Here is a 23,519-nt window from a genome sequence, read left to right on the forward strand (position 1 = left end):
CCTTTGCTGAATCTTCAATCTTTTACTTTAACTGTAATGCACCTCCCTCAACTTCCAACTTCTCTTCATCGTTGTTGTTGAGTAGTCAAACTTTGATTAACTAATATTGCTTCAATTCACTAGTAACTCTTGACTCTAATGTGGGGTCGATCGAGTTATACTAATTTTTATTAGTTCCTATGACTCCATTAGATAAAGAAAAAGACTTTTCTTATTGTGCACTAGTTTCTCAAATGTCTCATGTCATGTGAACTGGGTGAATGCTTGTTAGAGCTATAATGAGTATTGCCTCACAAACTGAAGTTTTAAGGTATTTCCTTCATAAAATTTGTCCAACAATTCCTATTCAACTTAGTTGTTACCTCTAAGTAGATTCATATCAATTTCAATTTCAATTGATATTTTGTTAGGAAATAAAAAAGATAATCTAGCTTTAATAGAACTAATCACCATTAGTGAGAATTTAATGATTATTATTTTCCACTAAGTCTTTTTGAAGCATCTTTGAATATGTGCATAGCCCCTCTATTGGATAAATAAAAGAATTAGGAGTATTCTATTTCGCCCATTCTCTTAAAAGTTGAAAAGACAAAGGTTACTAGATTTTACATGTGTCCTTAAAGGTTTTACTTCATGCATCAAGTTGGTTACTAGCTTTCACCTATAATTTGCTCATACTTTTGAAACACCTAAAGTGTTTGCACTCCTTCATTGAGTTACCTACTATAATTCACCTTTTTATTGCCATCGAACTTCTGGAATGTAAGAAGTTTAGAACAAGTCTTTAATAGTTTTGATTACTTTTGAGATTATATCATCTTCTCTATCATTTTCATCACCTACTCGTTTGAGTCGAAAAGGAACAATACTATATATTACCAATTTCGTTCCTTAGTCAAGCACTCTTGTATTAACCCGAAGTCCCCCACTTTCGATTATCTTAATGAGAAGCTAATTAACGTCGGTCCCCCACTTTCGATTATCTTAATAAGAAGCTAATTAACGTTGGTCTGACAAAATTTCCTGGACTCTACCTATTTGTCTTATCTCGATACTTATATTTTGTCTCTATATTCTTCACCTCCTCCGTCACTTTTCACGACTATGTGCTCTCCCTCCAAAAGAACAAAGGATCGATGACTCAATGAATGTTGTACCTTTATAGTTCAATGATGTTGTCATGCCCATGACCCTACTATTCGTTGTCTTGCATCTGTGACTCTTCTTTATGATTAGTAAATCTGCCTCAATGGTATTGTGGCACTCTTCTGAGTCCACCTTTATCCTAATCGTCACTTGGTTTTAAATAGCTAAGTTCCTTTGAACTCATAATCGCTTCCTAGCCCCTTTGGACTATCTACTTCAATACCTCTATGTTCTCTGAGCAGTTCCCCTTGGTCGATTAAAAAACAGACTATAACTCATATGCATAGCCTCCATTATCATATTGTAGGGTTCACACCAATTCTGTTCTCCTTTGTATCCTTGGTAGTAACGTTCGTGCACTTCGTCTTATCCTCTAACTTGCCGGGCTTCCTCAAGCAAATATAAACTCTAGAGCAATCTAACTCTCTAGCCACCTCAATTATACTTTTGTATAATAAAGTCCTCCTATAGGGCTCACTAACTCTTACACTCGGAATCCCTCTTAACGGTATACAACCCTTATACACTAATGATCAAGGCTTTAATCCGATGTTAAATTTAGTACACACAAAAGACTTGTATATGCGATACGATGATATTTACTCACTAAATCCATAGTGCTTCTTGTTGTCATGTTGCTCACTGAAGTGGAGCTCTATATAGCTCCTGATCATACTTTTATATGATTAAATCATTTACGGTACTTCTCCTGCATGTGTTTCATTATCTTGAACTGTTTCATAATGATCCAATGTACTATGTTTCCTCTTTATGATATCTATATTATATTCTGATCTTTATAGGATGAACTGAGATTGTGATATCTTCATATGTGGCGTTCGCCAGTATATCATAGAGTCTTCGCCACCTCCGTAATGTTCGTTTCTTTGGTAATCAACTTTCGTTCACCCGCTCTTAGGTCACACATGGACGAAGTGGAGCTCTAGGATAACTCGTCGCCTAGCGGCCCTTGAAGTTTATCGACTTTGCTAAAATTAATGTACCATTATCTGGAGCTTGAGTCATTGCTAGCAGCATAATCTTTGCTACGCATAGCTTCTTTTATGACAATTTGAATAGCAATACTATGATATAATCTTTAAGAGTAATCATCTCTACATTCTCTTATCTCATGTTAGAGTCTTTTGACTCTAACTTTGTCTTCATAAGTTGAGTCATCTTAATCCCTCCGTCAATTACTTCGATGCGATAAGGTGCATGTATTCTGAAACTCTCTTCGACTTTGACACTATATAAGAATTTTTCAACATATTTCTCATTCGAAGCCGCTAATCTTTCAACATTATCGTTCATTGATCTTTACCACCTTAGCGTCCATATGAAGTCAAATTCTATCGAGATTCTCTCGTCACTTCGAAATCTTTGGACAGCAATGTTAACCTAACGTGTATGAAAATTCTTGCATCTTCCATCCATCGAGGAGGAGAAAATGAAAGACAATGTGCTTATTTTTTACAAATTTCTTTAATTTTCTGTGTCAGAAAACTTGCCGACATCATACAGCAATGGCCTAAAACACGAAGACTTGACTTATAAAGAGATGCGAGGAAGTCTTCTTCTCAATTTATGGACATAGTTCCCCTACTACGTCTTTGTCGTATCTCTCTTTTAGCGCACCTCAAGAAATTCCGAGCACGGGTCAACATGCGCAGAAAATTCAAAGCCTTTGAAAGATGATATAAAAACAAAAAGAAAAAGCCAAGAATGCTTCTATCACTGCACTTCCCAAACCCTTCAGGGAATTAATGCAAACAAAACTATCTAAGATATATAGCATGAAATGATCCTAATAATATTAATATTAATTTTCAACACAATTAATATTAATTCTTAAAAGCTTTTATATATATATATATATGTATATATATATATATTTTCTCTTTTTAACAAACCTTACAGTCTTCGAAACCTCGAGGAGCGAAGAGACTTTGATCGAACCCCCTCTCTGTCGCTGTCTCTCTTCCCCAAGAATCCTTCCCACGCCGATCCCAGCTTACGATCGCGTGGCCACGGCAGCGGCAGCGGCGAATCCATCGACGACGACCACGGCCTTGGACATGTCTTCCCATGACATCATCAAGAAGACGCGAAGACTTGTGAGGCTATGGAGGGTGATCTCGCGTTTGTGGAATGGGTCCCGATGACAACATGAGGAAGACAAGAAGTCTTACGCCGGTTGTCGGGGCCTTGGAGGGTGATCTGGCGGTGCCGGTCCATTCTCCGGTTGCGAACCCGCTCTTGGAATGGGTCCGCCTTTTACTTGGATGGCGAAAGTACCGATGATCTGCTTCCGGTCTGGTCCCTCGCGACATGTCCGATCGAACCCTCATCGATTCTTGGGGTTTCTTGGACATCCGGCCCAGGCTTTTGACACGGTGTGGCAGCACGAGATCTTCTCGGATCAGATTGGTTGCTATTCCACTTCGGCGACTAGGGTTTCTCAAGGCAATCTTTCTTGCCCTTCGTCGTCGTAGAAAGATTATGATCTAATTAAATTTCTTTGTGCTCTTCCTTTAAATTAAATTAAAGTTTTAAAGATTCCAGACAAGATTTATCTAATGTCGTAATCTTTTTTGGTTGCACTGCTTGACAGAGATCTGGTTCTTTGGAACTGATGTCTTGTGTATATAAACCAAGTTTGTGACCATAAAATCTTTAGTGCCAGTTTTGTAGGAGGACAACATTTGACATTTTATGCCCGACTAGTTGAAGCCTACTCGAGGAAGTATCAAGAAATAGGTTAATTGAAAAGGGTGGGACAAGAGATCTCGAGTCACAAACAGGATTTCTCCTCCAATTCGAGGTACTAGAACAGGTGATGGATCTGATTATTTTTGGAAATGCATTGTAGAAATCACACGGCAGATCTCTCTGTGGTTATTTTGTGGTTTAGTCCTACTGGTTCTGCCAATCCTGTAAATTCCTCCAAGAGTATGGATTTTTAGGTTAGGTTGTGCCAATCTATATCTGAATGACAGTGTGTTCTTGCTAATTCGTCAAATTATGATGGAAAAGGTTTATATGTGTGGATGAATAGCCATGAAATGTGGTCTTGGAATATGATTTATTTTTGGATTGTCTGCTTTCAACCTGAATTTTACCTTTGCCTCAGAAAGTTCAGTGTCATATTCTGAACTCGAGAAAATCCATGCCCGTTTCAGATTAGTAGGAGATGTAGCATCATTGGAAGTAGATGTCCTGCATGTTGTCCACTGTCGCAAATGCACCTCAAGCAATAAGTGTGTGTATTCTAAACTGAAAGCGTATTTAAACCATCTGAATGTTAGATCCGATTTTCAATTTCTCAGTAGGACATGCTATTGAATCATTATTTGGTTAATCATATCACTTAGTATATATTTCAGAGGGATCATTGCAAAGTGAAATCTTTCTCAGGCATTAGAATTATGCAAATATGACAGAATTAGGTGTAATCTACCTTAAAAGATAGGTGATACAAAATGGATTCTGGTGGTCAGTTTCATCCTTGAGTTGATTATCCTCTCTTACAATGTCTTGGTGTTGGAGGAAAATCATCCGTTGGAGTTTCTTTTTGGTTTTCTTTTTTTCTTATTGTTTTGGTTAACGTGGATTAAGAGATCAGATTTTGACTAAAAAGGAATTGGAACTTATTTGAAAAGAATGAAATATAGAAAAATTTTGAAAATAAAAAAAGATATCAGAAGAATTCTCAAGTTAAAAAATAGAAATAAAAAACTAATAAAGGGCATTAATCGAAGATAGTAGTCATTCCATTGGATTTATGATTTGTCTCAAAAACAATATTTAGAATATTTTATCTATTATATAATTTTTCTTTGATTTTTATTTTTTTTATGAAATATATGTTTGTAGTTACTAAAGTCAAATAGTTAAATTTTTTACTTTAATTTTTAAATATTTATTCTTGTGATTTTTTAGATCTATTTATCAAATTAAATTTCGTTACTTGTAAAATTTTGAAGTATATTAATTTTTTAGCTTTTAACATCTGAAGCCAACCACTTGGTACTTTTAGTTAATTGTCCAATGATGTGATACTACATAAATTTCTCATTAGATATAGTCTAAATAAATTTATTAGCCAATATCCAGTTTATGTATACTTCATGCTATAAAATATACTCAACTATCAGTTCAGTCATATCTACCAAGTAGCAGATAAATGGGCCTTGTAATTGACTAGGTCACTAGGCTACATAAAGTGTTATACAATGGCCTCTTATACTATTTTTTTTTGTCTTTTTTGGATCTATTTGGTATAAAATTTCTACTTTATCATGGTTAACATCCTGTACATTCTCTTTTCATGTGAATTCTTTGATTTCTTTACCACAACATAATGGATCTAGGTCAAATGTTTTGTCTTTGAGACTAGTTATTCAATTGAAATTGACAAAAAATAGAAAAATTGCAGATTGGATTTTGAGGAGATTATGTGCATGTAACTTATCTCACGGTTCCTGGTTGAGAGTATTTCTGCGATTCTAACTCATGATGCAAGGATATTAATATCAGTTTTATATCTATTGGTTTTGGATCTCTACAAATTGCTATATTTAGATTTCTTTTCCTCAATAATGAATGAAAATATAATATTAGTCATATGTCAAGAACATATGCATATAGGCTTCCATAATGGGATGTATTTGGTTCATGATACATGAACAAATCTATAACTCAAAAAATTATAAATATATAGACTTAAAGAAGTTTTAAGTTATACCGTATTAGTGGCTGTTATGTCAAAATGATGGTCGTGTCTGATTGGGACGTGGGTTAGATCCGCAAAGCTAGTCAGTTGGAGGTCAATATTATAATATTGATACATCCATACGTGATACTGTTCTTACAACATATAATATTGATTTGCAGTTTGCCATTGTTGAATCAGAAGCAATATAGGTGACATTTTGGTCATCTGGGCTAATTGGGTTTAAACCACTATCTCGACATTGTGGCAAGTATGACCGTGAGAACTAGGGATAGTAACTTGATATTGAGTTTTGCAACCATGATGGTTGTTGGATAGTAGAATTGCCGTCATTACATTATTGTTGCGAGCCATATGACTCTTTAGATTCTATAAGCTGAAATCAATCATCTGCATCTTTTTATGACCATGGAATTCACACTACTAGGAAGGCTATGATGGATTATTTTGACCATGGAATTCACACTAATAAGAAGGCTATGACTTTGAGGATATCTTGTCTAATTAATTTCAGTTAGGCTCTCTCATCTTGAAGCCATCAACCATCTTTCCTGTGCCTGTCTTTCCTGATATGAACTTATTTAGTTAGATGATCTAACACCATGATGGTCATCCTGGATGGAGTGAGTAAAATACTAACACCAGTTCATGCTCTACATCTCCATGTACAATGTACATGTATTGGAGTGAAAGACCCATGATATAGATCACTATCATTGGTGGATGCCATGATATCTACCTTATTGTCACTCAAATCTTATGGAGACAAGTATATGATACAAAAGTCTTGTCGTCCTAGTCAAGTTGTTGGTTGATGATATCCAATAAGTTAACCAAGTACAATGAGCGACTGCTCCCCTTGTTGTGCTGGCCTGATGATTGAGACTGACTCGTGGCTCTAGCTTATAGAGGATTGATTGTCTGGATTTCATCCTTGCATCCAGCCTTGAGTAGATCTATACTAGCTTTGTATAATAAGAAATTAGTTTATTGAGATTAAATTGTTGTATAGATCTACATAAGCAAGTTGAGCAGATCTAATTTGAATAAATCTATGTTAGATTGGTGTACAAGAAATATGAATAAATCTATGCGAAGCTAAAATGAAGCATAGATCTACAAAGGACAAATTCTAGGCAAGAGTCATGAGTAAAGAGTAAGACCATAAGCAAACACAAAAATAAAACTGCATTCGGGGCATTATAGAAATAAGCAAAAATGAAGTTTTGCTTTGGAGAGGACAGCTTAAATGTCTTGAGTTTTAACCTTGATTTCCTTGAAATCAACATCAAATTGCGAGCGAAAAAAGGTTGGATAGTGATATTGAGAGTGTAAGGCAAAGAAAGGGGAAAGGTAGGGAAGGGGGGTGGGGGGTGCTTTCTATGGGTTTAAAGGGGTAGGAATGAGCAGTATGCTTATCGCTTGGTACAACTTGGTGTGAAGAACTGGATCGTATGCCTGATATGGTAAACATTCTAGGTGGTACGAACAGGTACTGTGTTATAGCTTGGTCCATGTAATGGTTCAGTTGGTTATATTGGCATATATTGGTCAATATGGATTGGTTTGATTGACTTGCTGTTACCTTATATATTTTGATTAGGAACCTTACAACTAGCCAAGCCCATCTTCCAGGAGGCAGAGCCATCTCAATTATATTATAATATAGCAAGCTAAAGAGAGGTTCTGTATAATGTTGGTATATGAATTGATTTTTCTTAAATGGGACATCGAGTTCTAGCTGCCTTTGCTGGAACATTCTGCTACGAGTGAAGGTACGAAGAGATGAGAACAGGTATGGTTGCTTTATGAGTTACTTAGAACTAATTTTGAAGAGTTCTGTTCATGTCAAAGCAGTCTGACCTTAATGTAACCTTTGGTAACAAAGGTATAGGCTAACAAATTTGCTGCCAAGTATCACAGTTTTTGGTAGTTGTTGGTAACATTGTAAAGTTTGGATGCATGTAAGACTTATTCTGTGTCAATAATAATGGTGAAGGGTCATGCCTACTGGGTGTATGTATCATGTACTTGAGCATTTTAGTATTCACATTCTTAATTCTGTGGATAAGACATTAAAGTTATACAAGTACAGTGTCATTTTACGTTTCGATTACCTATTTAGTTTGGTCGGTTCACAAGATGTCAAACTCTTTTGATAGCCTATGCAAAAATATGAAGGTGAAATTATTTTTACTTCTCATGGACATAATGAACAACAACTCTGATTAGGGCTCCCAATTTTTTAGGTGGCTGAGATCCACAGGAGGCTTAAAGTTTATTGGTTTCTGAAGAATTTTTTTTTTTGAATTGGTAAGCAATTAATCGTTTCGATAGCATAATCATCATAGTGGAAAGTTTGTTTTCTATGGGCTACAGTGGTTTTATTGTCTTATTCAAAATCGTATCAGCTATCCAATATTTGTTCACTGTTGACTTGGGTTCAAAGTGAGAGAACATATATACTGAGAAATTTAAAAGTCATAGTCTTTCCTGATGTTATTGAAACTTGCAACTGTTCAAATATGTTGTGCCAATTAAGTCTTGGTGACTGGAGCCTGGACATGTTAAATCTAAAGGGAGTCCGTGCCACCTTCGGCACTGGTCTCACTATTGTCATGACAGTCCGTACAGCTGGGTCATCCTGTTCATACATCATATTTTTTATTCATTATATTTTTCCTCCTGGATTTTACATTCTAAATGTGCCATGCCATCTTCTTCTGCTTGTTGACAGGTCGCCGGTTGAATTTTTATGTAAATCACATTCATCCATGGTTTTACGACGTTTGTAATTGATATAGTTTGTCGATGAAGTATGAGAAGTTTCTTTGGTATTTTTGGGCTTCGATAATTATGAAAATCTTTAATTTTCGAAGCCGAACCAATTTTCCGGGGAAGGCGTCTCTGCGACATTTTTCCAGAACTGCGTTGCTTTTTAGCGTCATTCGTCATTTTATATATTACTATCGAAGATTGAACTGAAAGGCGGTGAGGAGTTTTTCTCCCTAGCATGTGTGTCGTCTCCAAACAGAACACAAATGTTGTCTTTGCTGTTGCATTAGACATCCTTTTTAATTCCTGTTAAAATGCTCTGATTGTTGAGTCGCAGTTTAAATAAATCCAGCTCCCCTTTTGCCAGATGTTGACTACGTACGGAGTTCACAACGTGTATAAAAGGGATAAAAACCAACGTTAAGCAAATAAACATTAAATCGATCTCACTGCCACCGCATGAGAACATTGCTATAAACCAACAGAACGGCAAAGAGAAAAAGGGGGCAAAAAAAAAAACAATACAGACGACAATAAATCCTTTACGTGACACTAGTAATCTTTTGATTTTCTCATGTTCTCCCAACTTGAGCCAATTATCCTAAGTATGTAGAATACAACAGTTCTGACGCAAGTCATGATGAAGTTCCAACAAGAAGAAGGCCAGTACCAAGGATAAAGCAACCGAAAGAAGAGGCTTATGATGTGCCGTGGATACTGCCCAACCTATGCCATGAGAAAATTAGAATACAGTAGTATAAAACCCAAAAAAATAAAATAAAAGGAGGCAAACAAGAAAAGGGAACTAATTCAAGTTATCTCTAAGCATTCTATCATCGGCATGAAAAATAAATGTAAGACATGTTGAGACAAAATATAAACGATGGGAGTAAACAAACACATGAGAACGATCTCAGGTCCATTGCAATTGCAACAAAAACGTAACCACACACATGAGAAAAAAAGCTTTATTTGCTATTTCTATTTATCAAAGCCGTCGCAGATAGATAGATACCCAAAAGGCAATAAAGGTACAAAGAATATCAGCAGTCTAATATCGGGAGGTTTTCATCTGTGAAAAACAATCCTTTGAAGGTTAGGCCCCAACTAACAACTTGTATTGGCCATAATGTACCCCATAGTTTAAAAGAAAATTTTAGATTGTGATTCTACCGACCCATCAGAATGCTAGGTAACTATCTACTTAAACGACTTCTATATGTGGAATACTCTTTTAACCCGTTGCAAATTTTGACACTGGGAACTATGCTTTCATAAAGTCACAAATATTACCGTAGATAATCCAAATTATGTAAAACATATTTTTACCATAAATTATTCATTTATAGCAACATACAAAAAAATCATTAATGATTGTCATGTTTATGTCATGCTGTCCCCTACTCTTCCTAAGTTTGTTATGGATGCTAACATGTTAAGTTATTCATCCTAAGTTAGCTTGTTTCAGTCACCAGAAGACTACTTACTGGAAAGAGCAGATCCAAAGTATCCCAAGCTGCATGACGTACAACTCTTGTTGGATACATAGGTCCTCCAGGAGAAGTGAAGCTGTACAAGCATGCCTTCAGCCTTGTACTTGTCGTCATCCTCAGTTCTAGTCCTACACAGATTTCCACAACAATAAGCAGCATTGTGAATGTAACTGACAGATATTTACAACTCTAGCTAAAGGGTCAGACACATAAAGCATAGGTGCACATTGCCACTTGAAATAAATATAACCTTTAAGAGCACTCATACGGGAGAGATAATGTAAAAGCACAGGCTCTACTTTCAGCTTCTGAAGCTGAAAAACACAATAATATAAAAGGTGATCAATAATGCTGTCTATGTGAGCAAACAAATTCTTCTAACATAAATGACTAACCTGATCTGCAAGCTCAATCACAAATATATCTGCTGGGCCTCCAACCAAAAAAGCATTTGGGAAACCAGGAAATTGCCCCAGAAACTTTTCAAGCAAGTCATCTGCTAGTTACAAAGTTGAGAACATTAAATGACAGACAAAATACTTTGTTCAATGTGGTACTACAAGTTAACAAAGCCGCACCTAGATTGTAAAAGAATAAGAACCTGGAGAGAAGAAGACAGAGATCTCGACGGGCCTAAAAAAAAAAATAATGCTAAGAATATGCTTGGTAATAAAACTAAATACTATATTACTATACAGGATAGGAGCCCTGCTTCACTTAACTTGATGCAATAAAATGAACAAAATATTAAATGGTAGAGAAAATACTGAAAGCAAAACCTGCAAAGAGATCTTGTTGCCACGATAGGGTACAAGTGCAACCTCCTGAAGAAGATACTGAGAAAAAAGGAAATAAAAAAATTCAACTTTAAGCTTAGGAAACATACGAGGCATCATTGGAAAATAATCCAGGAGCTGTGTATCTTACACTGAACAAGGGAAAAAATCTCTTCCTATTTGTTTGGATGTCAATCCTGACAACAGGAAAACAAATAAAGCTTTAAGAAACATTTATGGAAAAAAAAAACCAAAGAGCTTGAATATGCATGATGGCTTCCCTTAGGTAGGCCCATGGTTCTCAAAGTGACCAACTTGTTTAATAGGAAAGTTACATCACATCTTAATCAAGTCAATGTGCAAGAAAAAATACAACACCATAACCAGCTTCGAAGAACTATTTTCAACTCATTTACTTCTGATATCACCAACAGTGTTGTAAACGAGAATGTAATATTTAAGTATAGTAATTGTATCAACTACAAAAGGCATACTATTCAGAATGAAATTTTAACGAACCCAATTACAAAACACAAACTCTATACTACAACTTTTTATGTCAAGATAAACAACAACATTATTTTGTACTGTCAGGTATACTATTCACTCAATACATTTGCTCTTAGTCTTAGTCAAAATTCTAAAATCTTATTTTCTAATGTTTGTCTACATAATTCAAGTATAAGATATATCCAAATAAATTCGCATCAATCAAACAATATCATTATTAAACAACATAGGCCATCAAGACCATTCCAATAACTTTGTAGACACAATTACTACAGTCCTTAAATTGACTACTCTATTATGCATATATTTTATTATATAAGTACTAAATGTATTTTCCATAGTTTACATTCTCAGTCCATTACCAGTTTATTAGACTGGTATGCTACTAGACACTATTGCAACTTGTACAATATGATATCATCATAAAAATAAGAAAAAGGACACTGGCTATCAAGCTATATAACCTATCCATGATTGGGTCGCTATATACTAACCAAATCATACTGGTCCTGAGTACTCAAACCTTGCTTTAAATCTTTTCTAAAACCCATTACAGTAAATTCATAGACATTCTATTACAAGCTTTTTCCAAGTCAACAAAAACTACATTCTACTTTTTATAATCTTTTAGTAACTATGTCCAAAATAAATATCTTCTTCGGTTTCTCTTCTGGACAATCTCGAAAAAATGTATAATATTCATGATTAACTTATACATTGGTCCCTCCAAGTTTTCGATTACCAATGAATTTGACCTTAATAAGATTGTCTACACTCTTTTACAGAACATATTTATAATATAAAATATAGAAAGTTACCAATGTAGATGCAAATACTATCTACACAAACTGTCATCCTACAGAAATCTGTAATGTCCTAACACTTGTGATGGCTACACAAATTGTCATGCTATGTATACCAGTTACAGTCAATCAGGAAGTAACCACAATCAATTGTTTGATAAAAAAATCCTCACATACCAGAAAACATTGGTAGCACCTTGAACAAGGGCAGATCCATAACGTAGCAACATTTCAGAATTTTCAACAGAGACTTCAAATAACTGGAAGGAGAAACAACAAATTAGTAAAATATTTATATACAAGATATATGTATATATGCATATAAATAATAATTTAAAAAAGGCATTGAGACATTCCCAACATAAAAGTTGTCAGCATTGCCTGCTATAGGTGTGTCATTCATTCCTTCGAATAGCATCTGTAGGACACTTTTCCTAGATTGATACATTTACAACATAAAATCTATCAGTATTGCCTGCTATAAGTGTACCATTTGTTCCTCGATACAATCTACAGGACAGCCTCCACCAATCTAATTCCTGATAGTCTAACTAAATTGAAGAGATTGTTCACATGGCAGTGATGAGAAGTTCCTTATTCTAGAGAATTCATTCATTTTTGCAGATATAAATTTAGATTCTATGGCAAGACACAACAACATTATATGCATGGCACATCACAGAATGATAAATAATCATGACCATAACAAATATACCAAAACACGGAAATAGATGCTAGTAAATGACATGCACAAGGGACTGAAAACATAGGATGAAAGTACTCAAAGCAAATAAAGCCTAGATGGATAAACATTCTTATATATTAGTTGCATAAAAGAATTTCTACAATGCAAAGCATACCCACTTATGGAATATGAGCGCAAATATATGTGACACAAAAGATTGACTCCAAAGTTGAACAATTAAATCAAGGATGTGCTTTCCATTTTCAGGTTCGCCAACAAAATAATCAGCAAGTACATCATAGAAACACAGATGGTTCTCAATTCCATCATCTGCAGAGGTAATTTTGTCTTCATCCTTTTTGAAAATCATGTCTGCAAGGCACATTACGAAAAAATTAGAATCTAAATGGATTTGATGTTATCAATTCCATAAAGTATATCATGTGCAGGCATAAAACAAGCAGACAAGATAGAAACATAATAATTGATAATCTCCAATTTGCAAAAACAGAACATCCAAGTCAAACTTGTGGCTAATTATTAAAAAATTTACACCAAGCGTGAAATTCTAATTGGCTTGAATATTTTTTTGTGATTATATATCTTAATTAAATAAGTGCATGAATTAGATATGTTCACAATGGAAAATTAATCCATGATCTTCTTCTCAGTACCACTTCCTGGATAGGAAAACTGAAATGCAAATGTGAAACCAGAAAGCCAATAACAAAAGACAATTAAGTGGATAAAATCAGTTTGGCTTTGTTTGATAAAAATTTTTATATTTATCATATTCAAGTATCCAGATCCAGACAGAGCTCATTCAAGATCCATATATATATCCAAAGTTTCAGATAATAAAATTTAGCTTCGAGTATAGATATAGATGATAATCATCTATGTAATTGCACCTAGATCTTGTTAGATATGGAATGAACTCAACAAGATAGTATTCTGAACCACTATTATCAATACATCCATATATTTTCCCAACCAAAAGTTGAGAATATGGCAACTGTAGAATCAATTCATTTCAGGTAAACAAACTGCAACATTTCCTGCAACAAGCAATCAAGAATGACATCCAAGAAAATTCTGGTTCTTTTTCTTGGTCAAAAAGGTCCATAACCAACGAAACTAGTGAATTAAACACTTACAGCCCAAAGACAAGCTACTAATTCATATCCCTTTATCAAGCACTGGGGCTCAAAGGTCATGAAAGTTGAATCTATCACAAAGAAATGTTTAAAAGTTACAACCCTTGTTCATGCAGTACTATTGGTTTCTTCCTGTGGGTTCAATTTGTGTTCTTTGCTTGATTATCACATAAGAACATTTACAAAAAACTACAAGTTAAACCTCAGCCTTAACAGAAAGATAAGACAAACAGAGCCACTGTAAGGCTTTTATGCAATAACAAACTATATATACACATTCCAGGATACTTAATGTAAAACAAAAGGTAAAAATACAGGAGATTAGAATGTATAAAATAGGCTATTGAAAAAATGTTTATTTAGTTGGTTGATACTGTCTTCAAGCAATCAATGACAGTGTATATAGAAAAGTTAGGCATTATCGGAACAAAATTGTGTCACTATACATCTCAGACTTCAAAATTATGACACTTGTCATACTTAATCTCAATATACAACTTTAAATACTATATTATTATATGATACCATAATCAAACCTAATTCCTACAATTTTCATTGGCCTCACCATGAGCATGAGTCTGCATCAGTCACGTCCATTCCTAAGTTTGGAAACCTATTTAGCCTCCTTTTAGCCTTCCTAGGATTCATGAAACCCTTGTCCTTTTTCCCTTTTTGTTTGAAAGAACACTTTGGAGTCAGTACCAATGTACTGCGTACTGAACATAGAGAATTCCTGAAGTCCGTTAAACTTTAAAAAGTGCAATTGACTACTCATGCCATAGTATATACACAACTCCTGATATGTATCAGCCACTTTATCTTCCTCTTCTCTTGCATCACATCTCCAACACCAGTTCATGAATTCACAAGTTGACGGAAGAGGGAAGGTGGATAGTAGAAGTTTTCTTCTAAATTGTTTAGTGTATGTACTACACAAAATTGCGAACCCCAATATCTTACCCTCTTTCTCTGCACTGGTATATAATTCAAGTATCACATAATGTTAATCTCTCTCACAACATTCAATAAGTATTTTTTAATGTACCCTCAGAAACGAAGTTTCTTAAGTTACTCAAATATCTCTATGAAGTGTCAAATTCTACATATGATAAAATGATACCAGACACAAAGATGACTACCACTCTAGTTAATTTACAATGTACAAATGAGACCATCTTCATAATCACAAAACCCCTAAAATTCTTCTAATCGTTCATAGCAAGCAATGCAGGGAAAAAAAAAAAAAAAAAACTATAAACTCGACAAGTTCTTAACTACCTAAATTTAGATCTCTGAAATCTTGGCCATTCATAAAGCTCTGCAATCAGTATCCACATGTACAACGTTAAAGACAAGGTGTAAAACAGAAGAGAAATGGTTTTCAAAAAAATTAGCAGGTACTTTGAAGACCTATTTTCAACAATGTATACTACACAAAACAAGATATCTAGATTATTGTACAAAGGCATTCTTGCAAATTGGAGCATCACAAGAAGGAAGTGGCACCTCGAGCACGATCCTCAACCTCCAAAGCTACATCAGCAAATAATTGTTGAAGCAACTCGGGTCGTTGCCTTGGTGAAATCAATGCCTGCAAAAAGACCAACCGCTATAGTGAAAGCAACATCACTTATTTGGACAAACGTTAGGGTGCGAGAAAGCAATTACTATCCGAACCAAGATTTCAAGATTCGACCGTCAAATCACAAAAAACAAGAAAAAGAAAGAGGAAGAAACGAAATCCGACCCAAGAATCGGAATCCTCACCTTCTGGAGCTTTCTCTCAATCTCTAGCGTCAGGGCGGCGAGATATGTCGATCTCCGATCCGCCGAGTGCTGCTGCATCGTCTCCATCGACCGAACACGGAACGATCTGAGGAAACACGGCGAATCCTAACCGCCACAACCTGAAGAATCGCCCATGCGGCGGCTTCTCCTACCGCGATCCAATCAAGAACCACAAGAATTCGCCAAATCAGGAGACAAAAAGCAGAGAGGATGCGAAACCCTACCGAGATTTGGGTGGGAATGGGGAGGGAGCAATGAAACTAACGAAACCGTCCTCGCGAGAAACCCACCGGCTCCGGCCTCGGCATCAAGAAACAACGAGATGTCGCCGACTTTGTATCGTGAATCAGCTGACGACGACGTGTCCGCGCTTATCCCGCAGAAGGCTGAACCGTGTACACGAGCGGATGGAAACGGAGACGTGGAGGTCGAAACGAGGTGTGCGACCGACGATGCGCCTAATCGACACCTAAGCGTGAGTCGTGGCATATGGAACACAGCGTAGCCGACACGTGTTGCTTTGGGTATTTGTTTGGTGTCGCCGGGCGGTTTATAGCAAACAAGTACAGATTTGGGGTTATTATAATCGGAATCCATCGATCACTCCATTATCATCTCGTCGGTGGGTAAACGTACGGTGCAGGGAGCGTCATGAATGAACGACGAAACAAATAACGATTTGCCCAATAGGACAAAGGAACATTATTATTATTATTATTATATTTGTCTATGTGGACGGGAAAGCAGAAAAAATATAGTGCCATAAACAGCAGCATGTAATACAAACAAACCAAACAACAAGATACATTCGTTTTAGTCGGGCCCATAAATAATGCGTCTTTCTTTAATCCGCGCAAAGAATAACTGCATTTTTAAGTTGGGAAAACATGTGCGACAAAAGAAAGTATATGTGATAGCTTTCCAAGAAATGTTCGATGAAGACACCTCAACTACGACATAGTGGCTCCACGACTGCGGCAGCGACGTACATCAAGAAATGTTCTTCTTCTTGGCGAATAGCAGCATCAGAAGTTTCAGTGGTAATCTGTAGTCCTCACTCGCTGCTTGAGAACGCCGGTAGTCCCAATCTGCCTGCTCAAATGCTATACAAGGCACCATAAAAGGATTTGGTGGACAACTTTGCAGTGTGTTTGCTGTCCGGTCCAAGATCGGATTGTCAATTACCATCATCATTTCATGGACTGAATGCAAGGAACTTTCACAGATCGACAGTAGCTCACTAACCCATTAAAGTTCTTCTAACTGTATCCACGATCTGACTTGTAGCCTGGCTACTGGCCAAAGGAAAGTCTCTGCTATCATCCAAGATGAATCTGTAGACTTCCCATTGTCTATCAGATGATGAGTGCCTGCCAATTTCAGCCTGCACATAACATATAAGGAGAATAAATACTTCTCCCTAGACTACCAAAGAAAAGAATAAAAGAGAAAGCAAATTGCGACTGCAATTTACTTACGGAGAAAATGCAAATTCCGAGCACTTTTAAGGGCATGAATGGCATCATAAAACACGTGAGGCCTCCTTTTTCCAGACAATTCAACCGGGTTGGCAACAAGGAGTTCGGTGTCCGGCCCACGATTGGCAATCATCACTCTCAAAGGATGAAGCATTTCCATTCTCAAACAAGAACCCAGCAAATTCTGTTTCTCAGGATCAATTATCTTCATTCCATCTGTTTGCTAGATAAAGAGGTCGGTCAGACCTCACGGGAGCCTTTCATATCTGACATGGATCGTCCATAAGCAATCTAAACCACAAGCAATGAGAAAATTTATCAGAAACATTCATGTCTGTACATTGTACATATTAATCGCAAGATTGAGGATAAAAAATACATGAAAACATGAACCTCATTCTAGTTATTGGAGCACTTGTAATATATCTAGTTTTGGTAGAGAATAAAAGCATGCAAGGTATCAACTTATATACGAGAACTACCAGGAATGAATTTACTACAAAAGTTTGTATTGACAATAAAAAAAAGCAGTAGTAATCCAAGACTGCGAATGCAGACTAGATAAATAAGATTCTCAACCAAGACATGTCACAGATCTAATTTTAAAAAGAGGGGATCCGAGAAAGAAGCGACGGAGCTATAAAATCAATCAAATGAATATAAATAAATCGCCATGGTACGTAATGTGATTATTAATCGAGTCCTAGTGCCATAAACACAATCCAGCTTAGCTTAAATAGAGAGGATCCAGATAAAGATAATTGGAACCTGAATTTTGAAGTCCTTCAATGTCCTCATAATGTCATAGAGGAGGCCTTTTTGATCAACACAATGAATTTGAAGCAAAGCATAGGAAGGGCTTAATGAGTTGTCAATTTTTAGATTAGCTTTCTTCAGCCTTTTCATATCTGAAGCCGGTGTCTGTGAACAAAATCCATTATCTTATAGTTCCAGGCCAAGGAGAGTTTCAGCAACTTCTGGTGGAAGACAAGAGAAACCATGTTGAAAACTATCAGCTAATCCTATCTCACAACTTCCCAGAACTGCATTCAATTTTTCGCAGGTCTCATGCTTTCTCCTTTTGGTGTGCAAGAGCTCCCTGACAAAAGAGAGAAGTAGATAAACAATCAGCAGAAGGTATCAACCGCCAGCTAATGCAAACTGGAGCCTCAGGACACAGTATGATACATGAAAGAACCACATAGATTATGAAAGAAATATTATGCACAAAAATTAGCATAATAGTTGTTTTACAGAACAAACAATCATTCTCACAGAAGCATCTCATCATAAAGAACCTGAGAGAGCTACAGTACATATGCCGCCAAAGTTGAGAGCACAATAGCAGGATCTGAAGCTAAACCAAGCCGCAAAATAATAAGCAAAGTGAACTTGTTAGATCCACACTCACATGCCATCTGTAATGAAGAAAAGGTCGACAACTTTTACCATCAGGAGTTGTCGAGACCCTCACTCAAGCTCACAAAGAACTCGAGTGACATCTGCACCAAAATTTCAAATGATCAGGAAGTACAGATGTTATAATGACTAGTACTTAGATGAGAGTTTTGAGTACCGTGCAACAATCCTTTTCGATCGACAGAGAACAACTTCAAAAGGTAAACTTGAGAACTAGTGGGTTAATTCACTAGATCAAAGTAGAAAGGGACGGAACAAGATTGACACATGGAGATTAACCGGATCTTCGAACTCGTCCAACGGATGTTACTGGAGGATGAACACGGGACAACCCAGAACGCCAAATAGCACCATTTGCCCATCGGTTGATCTATCTTTGAGCAAGACAAAAAAAAATTGCAGGTTAATTTCACATATTGAAAAGGCCATCGAGTTGACTACAACCTAAAAAATTTTCTTGAAGGTTTCTTTTGCTGAAACTAATCAAACAGTAACATCTTTACAGGTTACTGAAACACTACTGAATTTGTATAGTCTAGGGAATTTATTGTAAGCAAAGCAGGTAATAATATAGAAACAGATCTCAAAAGATATCTTTGTTGATAGATAAAGAAGGGGAAGAATTAATTTGTGGCATAAACAAATTATTTGAGTTTCAAAACTGATAAAGAACACTATTTACATTCACCCAAGCAAAAATTAATTCCGTCAGATGATCCCAAGAAAACAATCAAAAAAGGAAGCAAAGATGAGTATGCGATAGAAAACCTTTAAAGAAAATAAGAAGACTAAAAGATGCGACCTTTTCCAGCGACTAGGAACTAATCTGAGCATTCACCCTAGAAAGGATCGAATCAAAAGAAGGGCGAGACAAGGAGAGAACGATACAAAAGATTCTTCAAATGAGAAACCGAGAGGCGATTCCGCCCCGACCTCCTCTGGTGATGCAAAGGCCGAACTCGAGGACTGTGTGGCAGAGATCGCTGCCGAGGCCGGTCTGGTCGGGGCGATTGACGGTGATGACGCTCGGCTCCCCCGGTCCCATTAGCCAACTGGATCACCACCGCGTCGTCGCTCGCCATCCCCATCCCCCGACGTCCCCGGGGATGTGAGGGGTGGCTACTCGAAAACATCGAACGGGCCGTCTTGGTCTGGCGTCCTTTCCCGAGTGGTCGAGCCAATTTGCTATGTCGAGCCGCGGGTCCGTGCCAGCCAATCTGCGCCGCTTCGGGTGGGCAACTGCTGGCTGGGGATGTGGCACGTGAGGAGGTCTGCCGGTGGTCTCTAGTACACCTGTCATGTCATGGAACAAATAAAATAAAAAGAACCTCTTTTTGTATCTCCAATTATTCTTGTTTTGAATTAAAAAATATTATAATAATATTAATTTGATATTTACAACGTATTCTGCTTAGGATTTGCAGTCTAATTTGGCTACGAGTAATTGACAATACGGCACAGGTTTTGGACACTGCAGAACTGAAAACATGAGGCTGGCAATAATGCAGTCATCAGCAATCAGTGAATTCCATGCAAGCGGATGTTTGGACGTCTGGGTTCACGTACCATTCGCACACCAGCAATAATGGTAAGTCAAGCGAGTATGAGATCATGCATGAGCTTACATTACTTAGCCCCCCCAACTGGGTTGGAATACCAAGTCGAAAGAGATCATATATGAGATTCCAGTTTCCTACATCTCGGCCGTCCGAGACCGTTGATTCTAGATAAGAAGATTTCCATTTGATGAGTGTACTTCGATTCACCTATTCTGACCAACAAAAAAAAAAGCTTGTTTTCTCAGCCGATTCTGACAGCCACTCTGGTTTCTTGATTCAGGGTTCTGTGGGCATTGCACCTGACATCCTCAATGGTGTTTCCAGGAAGCAGAGAAGTAGAAAGCGGATGAGGAGGAGCATAAGAAGAAGGTAGAAGCAACAAAATTTTCCGGGAAACACCATCGAGGATGACTAGATAGCATCCAGGCTCGCTGCTGCCGTCAAAAAAGAGGATGGAGGACGCAATCGAGCATGATGGCAACCAGTTAGCCGAGGCGGATGAGTTTGAGGCCACCACGAAGCACCTGACAGCATCTGCAATCCTATCATTGCTAAGATGCACCAGGGGAGGTGGTACTCCCGACATGGCTGGTGGATGGATGATGATGTTCCTTCAGAGGATGGCAGAGGCGCAAGGCTGAAGATCGAGGATGGCAGTCTACCTTCTAGGTGCTTGTTCCTGGTTTGCTTTGGTAACAGTTCTGTTGGGTACTTCTTGGGCCTTGATTCTGCTTTGGATTTTGCTCTCAAATGTTGTTCTGAGAGTTACAGTGGAAGAAGCTCTTGATCCAATTTATTTTGCAGTATTCTTGGTAAGTTAGTCAAGCAGTTCCTTAGCTGTGTGTCGGAAAGTTACACATCCAGGTCCAGTAAGGGAACCGCTCGGCTGCTGAGGTGGGTTCGGTCGTCCGGTGTACTTGTCACTGTTGCATGTTACTTTGAGATCCTTTTATATCCCGTGGAGCCTCGGTTTAGATCTTGCGCTTTTCTTTTTGCAGGGCCGTTGTCTTCTTGTATAAGAAGCACTGCTCATGCAGCAACATTCTTGTCTGAATCGCTTCCATGAATACGTTGTTTGACAGGAATTCCCTGTTTGGGTTGGTGGTCAAGATGTCGATTAAAGTTGTTAAAGCTGATGCAACAGAGCAACTCGATCGAGTACCTCGAGATTCCCGGCTCACGATCGTTGTTTTGGGACAGCCATGGGCCATTGGAGCAAGGTTTTGTCCATGGATGGCAATGAAGTTTCTTCTTTATCGAGTCATGTCAATCTGACATATTCTTTCTGCGATGAGTGGTATGAATCAGTGGTTGATTCTTTCTTTCGACCATCCTATTTTTTTCAGAGACCAACAAAACATGTCAAATCGTGCAATAAGTTTTACACTCCAGCAGGTGAATAAGCGATGGGAAAATGGTTATTTGCATTGTAACCATCCACGTACTTTACAGGAACCGAGACGTCTGGAAATGTATGCTTCAGTTGTATCTGCTTGACATTTGACGAAATGGTCACGTACCCATCGAGGTATCCAAGTTCCCCTTGTTTTCTCTCTCTCATTTCCTACCTCCTTGTCGTCGTTTACAGTCGACGCAGAAGCTCTAATATCCTGTTACGGTTCTCATCTCTCTAGGCCATAATTGACCTCGTAAGGATCTAATCCTATTATATAATTTTATATATCATCTTTGTCATGCATGAAGCATCATCTACTTGACCTTTGGAGAATAAAGGCTAAGAGTCTCTCTCTCTCTCTCTCTACCTACCAACCAAAGACTACCAGAATATTAAAATGCATGCTCTCTTCATTTTCCTTTTCTTTGAATTCTCTCTTCTAGTCTGTCTTCTTCTTCCCTTGAGCTCTCTGCAACTCGTTGTAGATGTGATCACCCGCCGACTGGTAAACACATCTGCCCGTTTCTTGAAAGAAATACAAGTTAGAGGAAGAAGAGAGGAAAAGAACAAGCCAACCATGGCTCTTTCGATCTGTTCATGTCTACCTAGATCCACCTAACTGGATCCAGGTGAGTGCGCTTCTTCCTCTTTTCTCCGTCCCTTCTACATCCAAAGCGTGTGACTAAAGAGCGTATGGATTCTCGAGCTCATGAAAAATCTCTTCTTGGATATGTGTGTTTTCCTGCTTTATTCCAAGGGAGCAAATAAGCTACCGGGGAATGGCAGCGCGACGCCCTGAAGGTGAGATGGTTCGCTCGATTAGGTCTCCACCAATGGCGGACCAAGCTCGGTTCGCAAAGGTTCCTCAGCCACAGCCAGGACTGAAGTGCCCGCGTTGCGACTCCACCAACACAAAATTCTGCTACTTCAACAACTACTCCTTGGCACAGCCCCGCCATTTCTGCAAGACATGCCGGCGTTACTGGACTCACGGCGGCGCCCTCCGAAACATCCCTGTCGGTGGTGGTTGCCGCCACAGCAAGCGGACCAAATCCAGTGCTGGCAGCTCCTCGAAGTCCTCGACCGTGACCACCCAGGCCGGTGCCTCCTCCTCGTCCTCCGCGGCCGCATCTTCGGCCATAGGTGGTGCAATCACGTCGAACATCCCGCTCCTATCGCAGCTGGCCTCGTTGCACCCTCTACCAGACTTCGGAGCCACTAACTTCGGCATGGGCTTATCAGGCATCCAAGCCGTAGACACAATGGGCTTTCAGATTGGCGGCGGCGGCATCGAGTTGGAGACTTTGAGGCTCCAGCAAATGCATCAGTTTCCTTTATTGGGTGGACCACAACTCCCACAGCCGCCGCCACCTGCATCAATTTCCGCGTTACACCCTTTCGTTATCGAGGGCTGTGGATTTCTAGGGGGACCATTTACCAGGCAAGCTCAAGCGAATCCGGCTGGTTCCGAGCTCCTAACGCAACTGGCTTCAGTGAACATGGACAGTCATCAACTGCTTAATTCTCCAAGACAGTATGTTGGTGTCGCTCACAATGTTCAATTCTGGACCGGCGGTGGGGGAAGCAGCAACAGCAGTGATGCCGGTGGATGGGCGACCGATCTTTCAGGATTCAACTCTTCATCTGGCAACATCTTGTGATTGCATGGTTACTACGGTCACCTTATATCATGGAAGCTTATCTTTTTGGCAATGGCTTCGGAAAGGGCGTACTTGAGCAGTAGATCGTCTTCTTATTTCAGGCTTATTTGGATTTCTTTTTTTCCCAGTTTCGTGATG

At 38.1% G+C, this 23,519-nt stretch overlaps 2 protein-coding genes and 1 pseudogene across 4 annotated transcripts; 1 reads left to right on the forward strand and 2 right to left on the reverse strand.

Annotated features, from left to right (window-relative positions):
• Positions 1-9,051: 9,051 nt before the first annotated feature.
• Positions 9,052-16,286, reverse strand: LOC135581552 (uncharacterized). 3 transcript variants are annotated; one of them, XM_065153230.1, is made up of 12 exons: positions 16,093-16,286; positions 15,848-16,010; positions 15,587-15,671; positions 13,099-13,295; positions 12,416-12,498; positions 11,077-11,122; positions 10,929-10,985; positions 10,728-10,782; positions 10,545-10,645; positions 10,400-10,463; positions 10,144-10,277; positions 9,052-9,382 (listed from the first exon to the last, which is right to left on the reverse strand). In XM_065153230.1, exons 2-12 carry the CDS (start codon positions 15,932-15,934, stop codon positions 9,209-9,211), a joined length of 1,083 nt encoding a protein of 360 aa, XP_065009302.1. In that variant the 5' UTR covers positions 15,935-16,010; positions 16,093-16,286; the 3' UTR covers positions 9,052-9,208. The 3 variants fall into 3 exon arrangements, with proteins under 3 accessions (XP_065009302.1, XP_065009300.1, XP_065009301.1); XM_065153228.1 differs by having other exon boundaries at positions 15,848-16,016; XM_065153229.1 differs by having other exon boundaries at positions 15,848-16,286.
• Positions 16,287-16,626: 340 nt separating this feature from the next.
• Positions 16,627-19,965, reverse strand: LOC135640610 (ACT domain-containing protein ACR9-like; annotated as a pseudogene).
• Positions 19,966-22,175: 2,210 nt separating this feature from the next.
• LOC135639836 (dof zinc finger protein DOF3.6-like) lies at positions 22,176-23,519 on the forward strand. Its single transcript, XM_065153792.1, has 2 exons — positions 22,176-22,349; positions 22,478-23,519. Exon 2 carries the CDS (start codon positions 22,500-22,502, stop codon positions 23,379-23,381), a length of 882 nt encoding a protein of 293 aa, XP_065009864.1. The 5' UTR covers positions 22,176-22,349; positions 22,478-22,499; the 3' UTR covers positions 23,382-23,519.

The sequence above is a fragment of the Musa acuminata genome, chromosome BXJ3-6 (assembly GCF_036884655.1).
Source record: "Musa acuminata AAA Group cultivar baxijiao chromosome BXJ3-6, Cavendish_Baxijiao_AAA, whole genome shotgun sequence".
Taxonomy (NCBI): domain Eukaryota; kingdom Viridiplantae; phylum Streptophyta; class Magnoliopsida; order Zingiberales; family Musaceae; genus Musa; species Musa acuminata.

Excerpts from the sequence above, each read along its gene's own strand:
- LOC135581552 (XM_065153230.1), bottom strand. The coding sequence starts at position 15,934 with ATGGAGACGATGCAGCAGCACTCGGCGGATCGGAGATCGACATATCTC. Across the intron at positions 13,296-15,586 it reads GGTTGAGGATCGTGCTCGAG|ACATGATTTTCAAAAAGGAT; the intron begins GTGCCACTTCCT and ends TGTGCCTTGCAG. Across the intron at positions 10,464-10,544 it reads TGATTGAGCTTGCAGATCAG|CTTCAGAAGCTGAAAGTAGA; the intron begins GTTAGTCATTTA and ends TGTGTTTTTCAG.
- LOC135639836 (XM_065153792.1), top strand. The coding sequence starts at position 22,500 with ATGGCAGCGCGACGCCCTGAAGGTGAGATGGTTCGCTCGATTAGGTCT.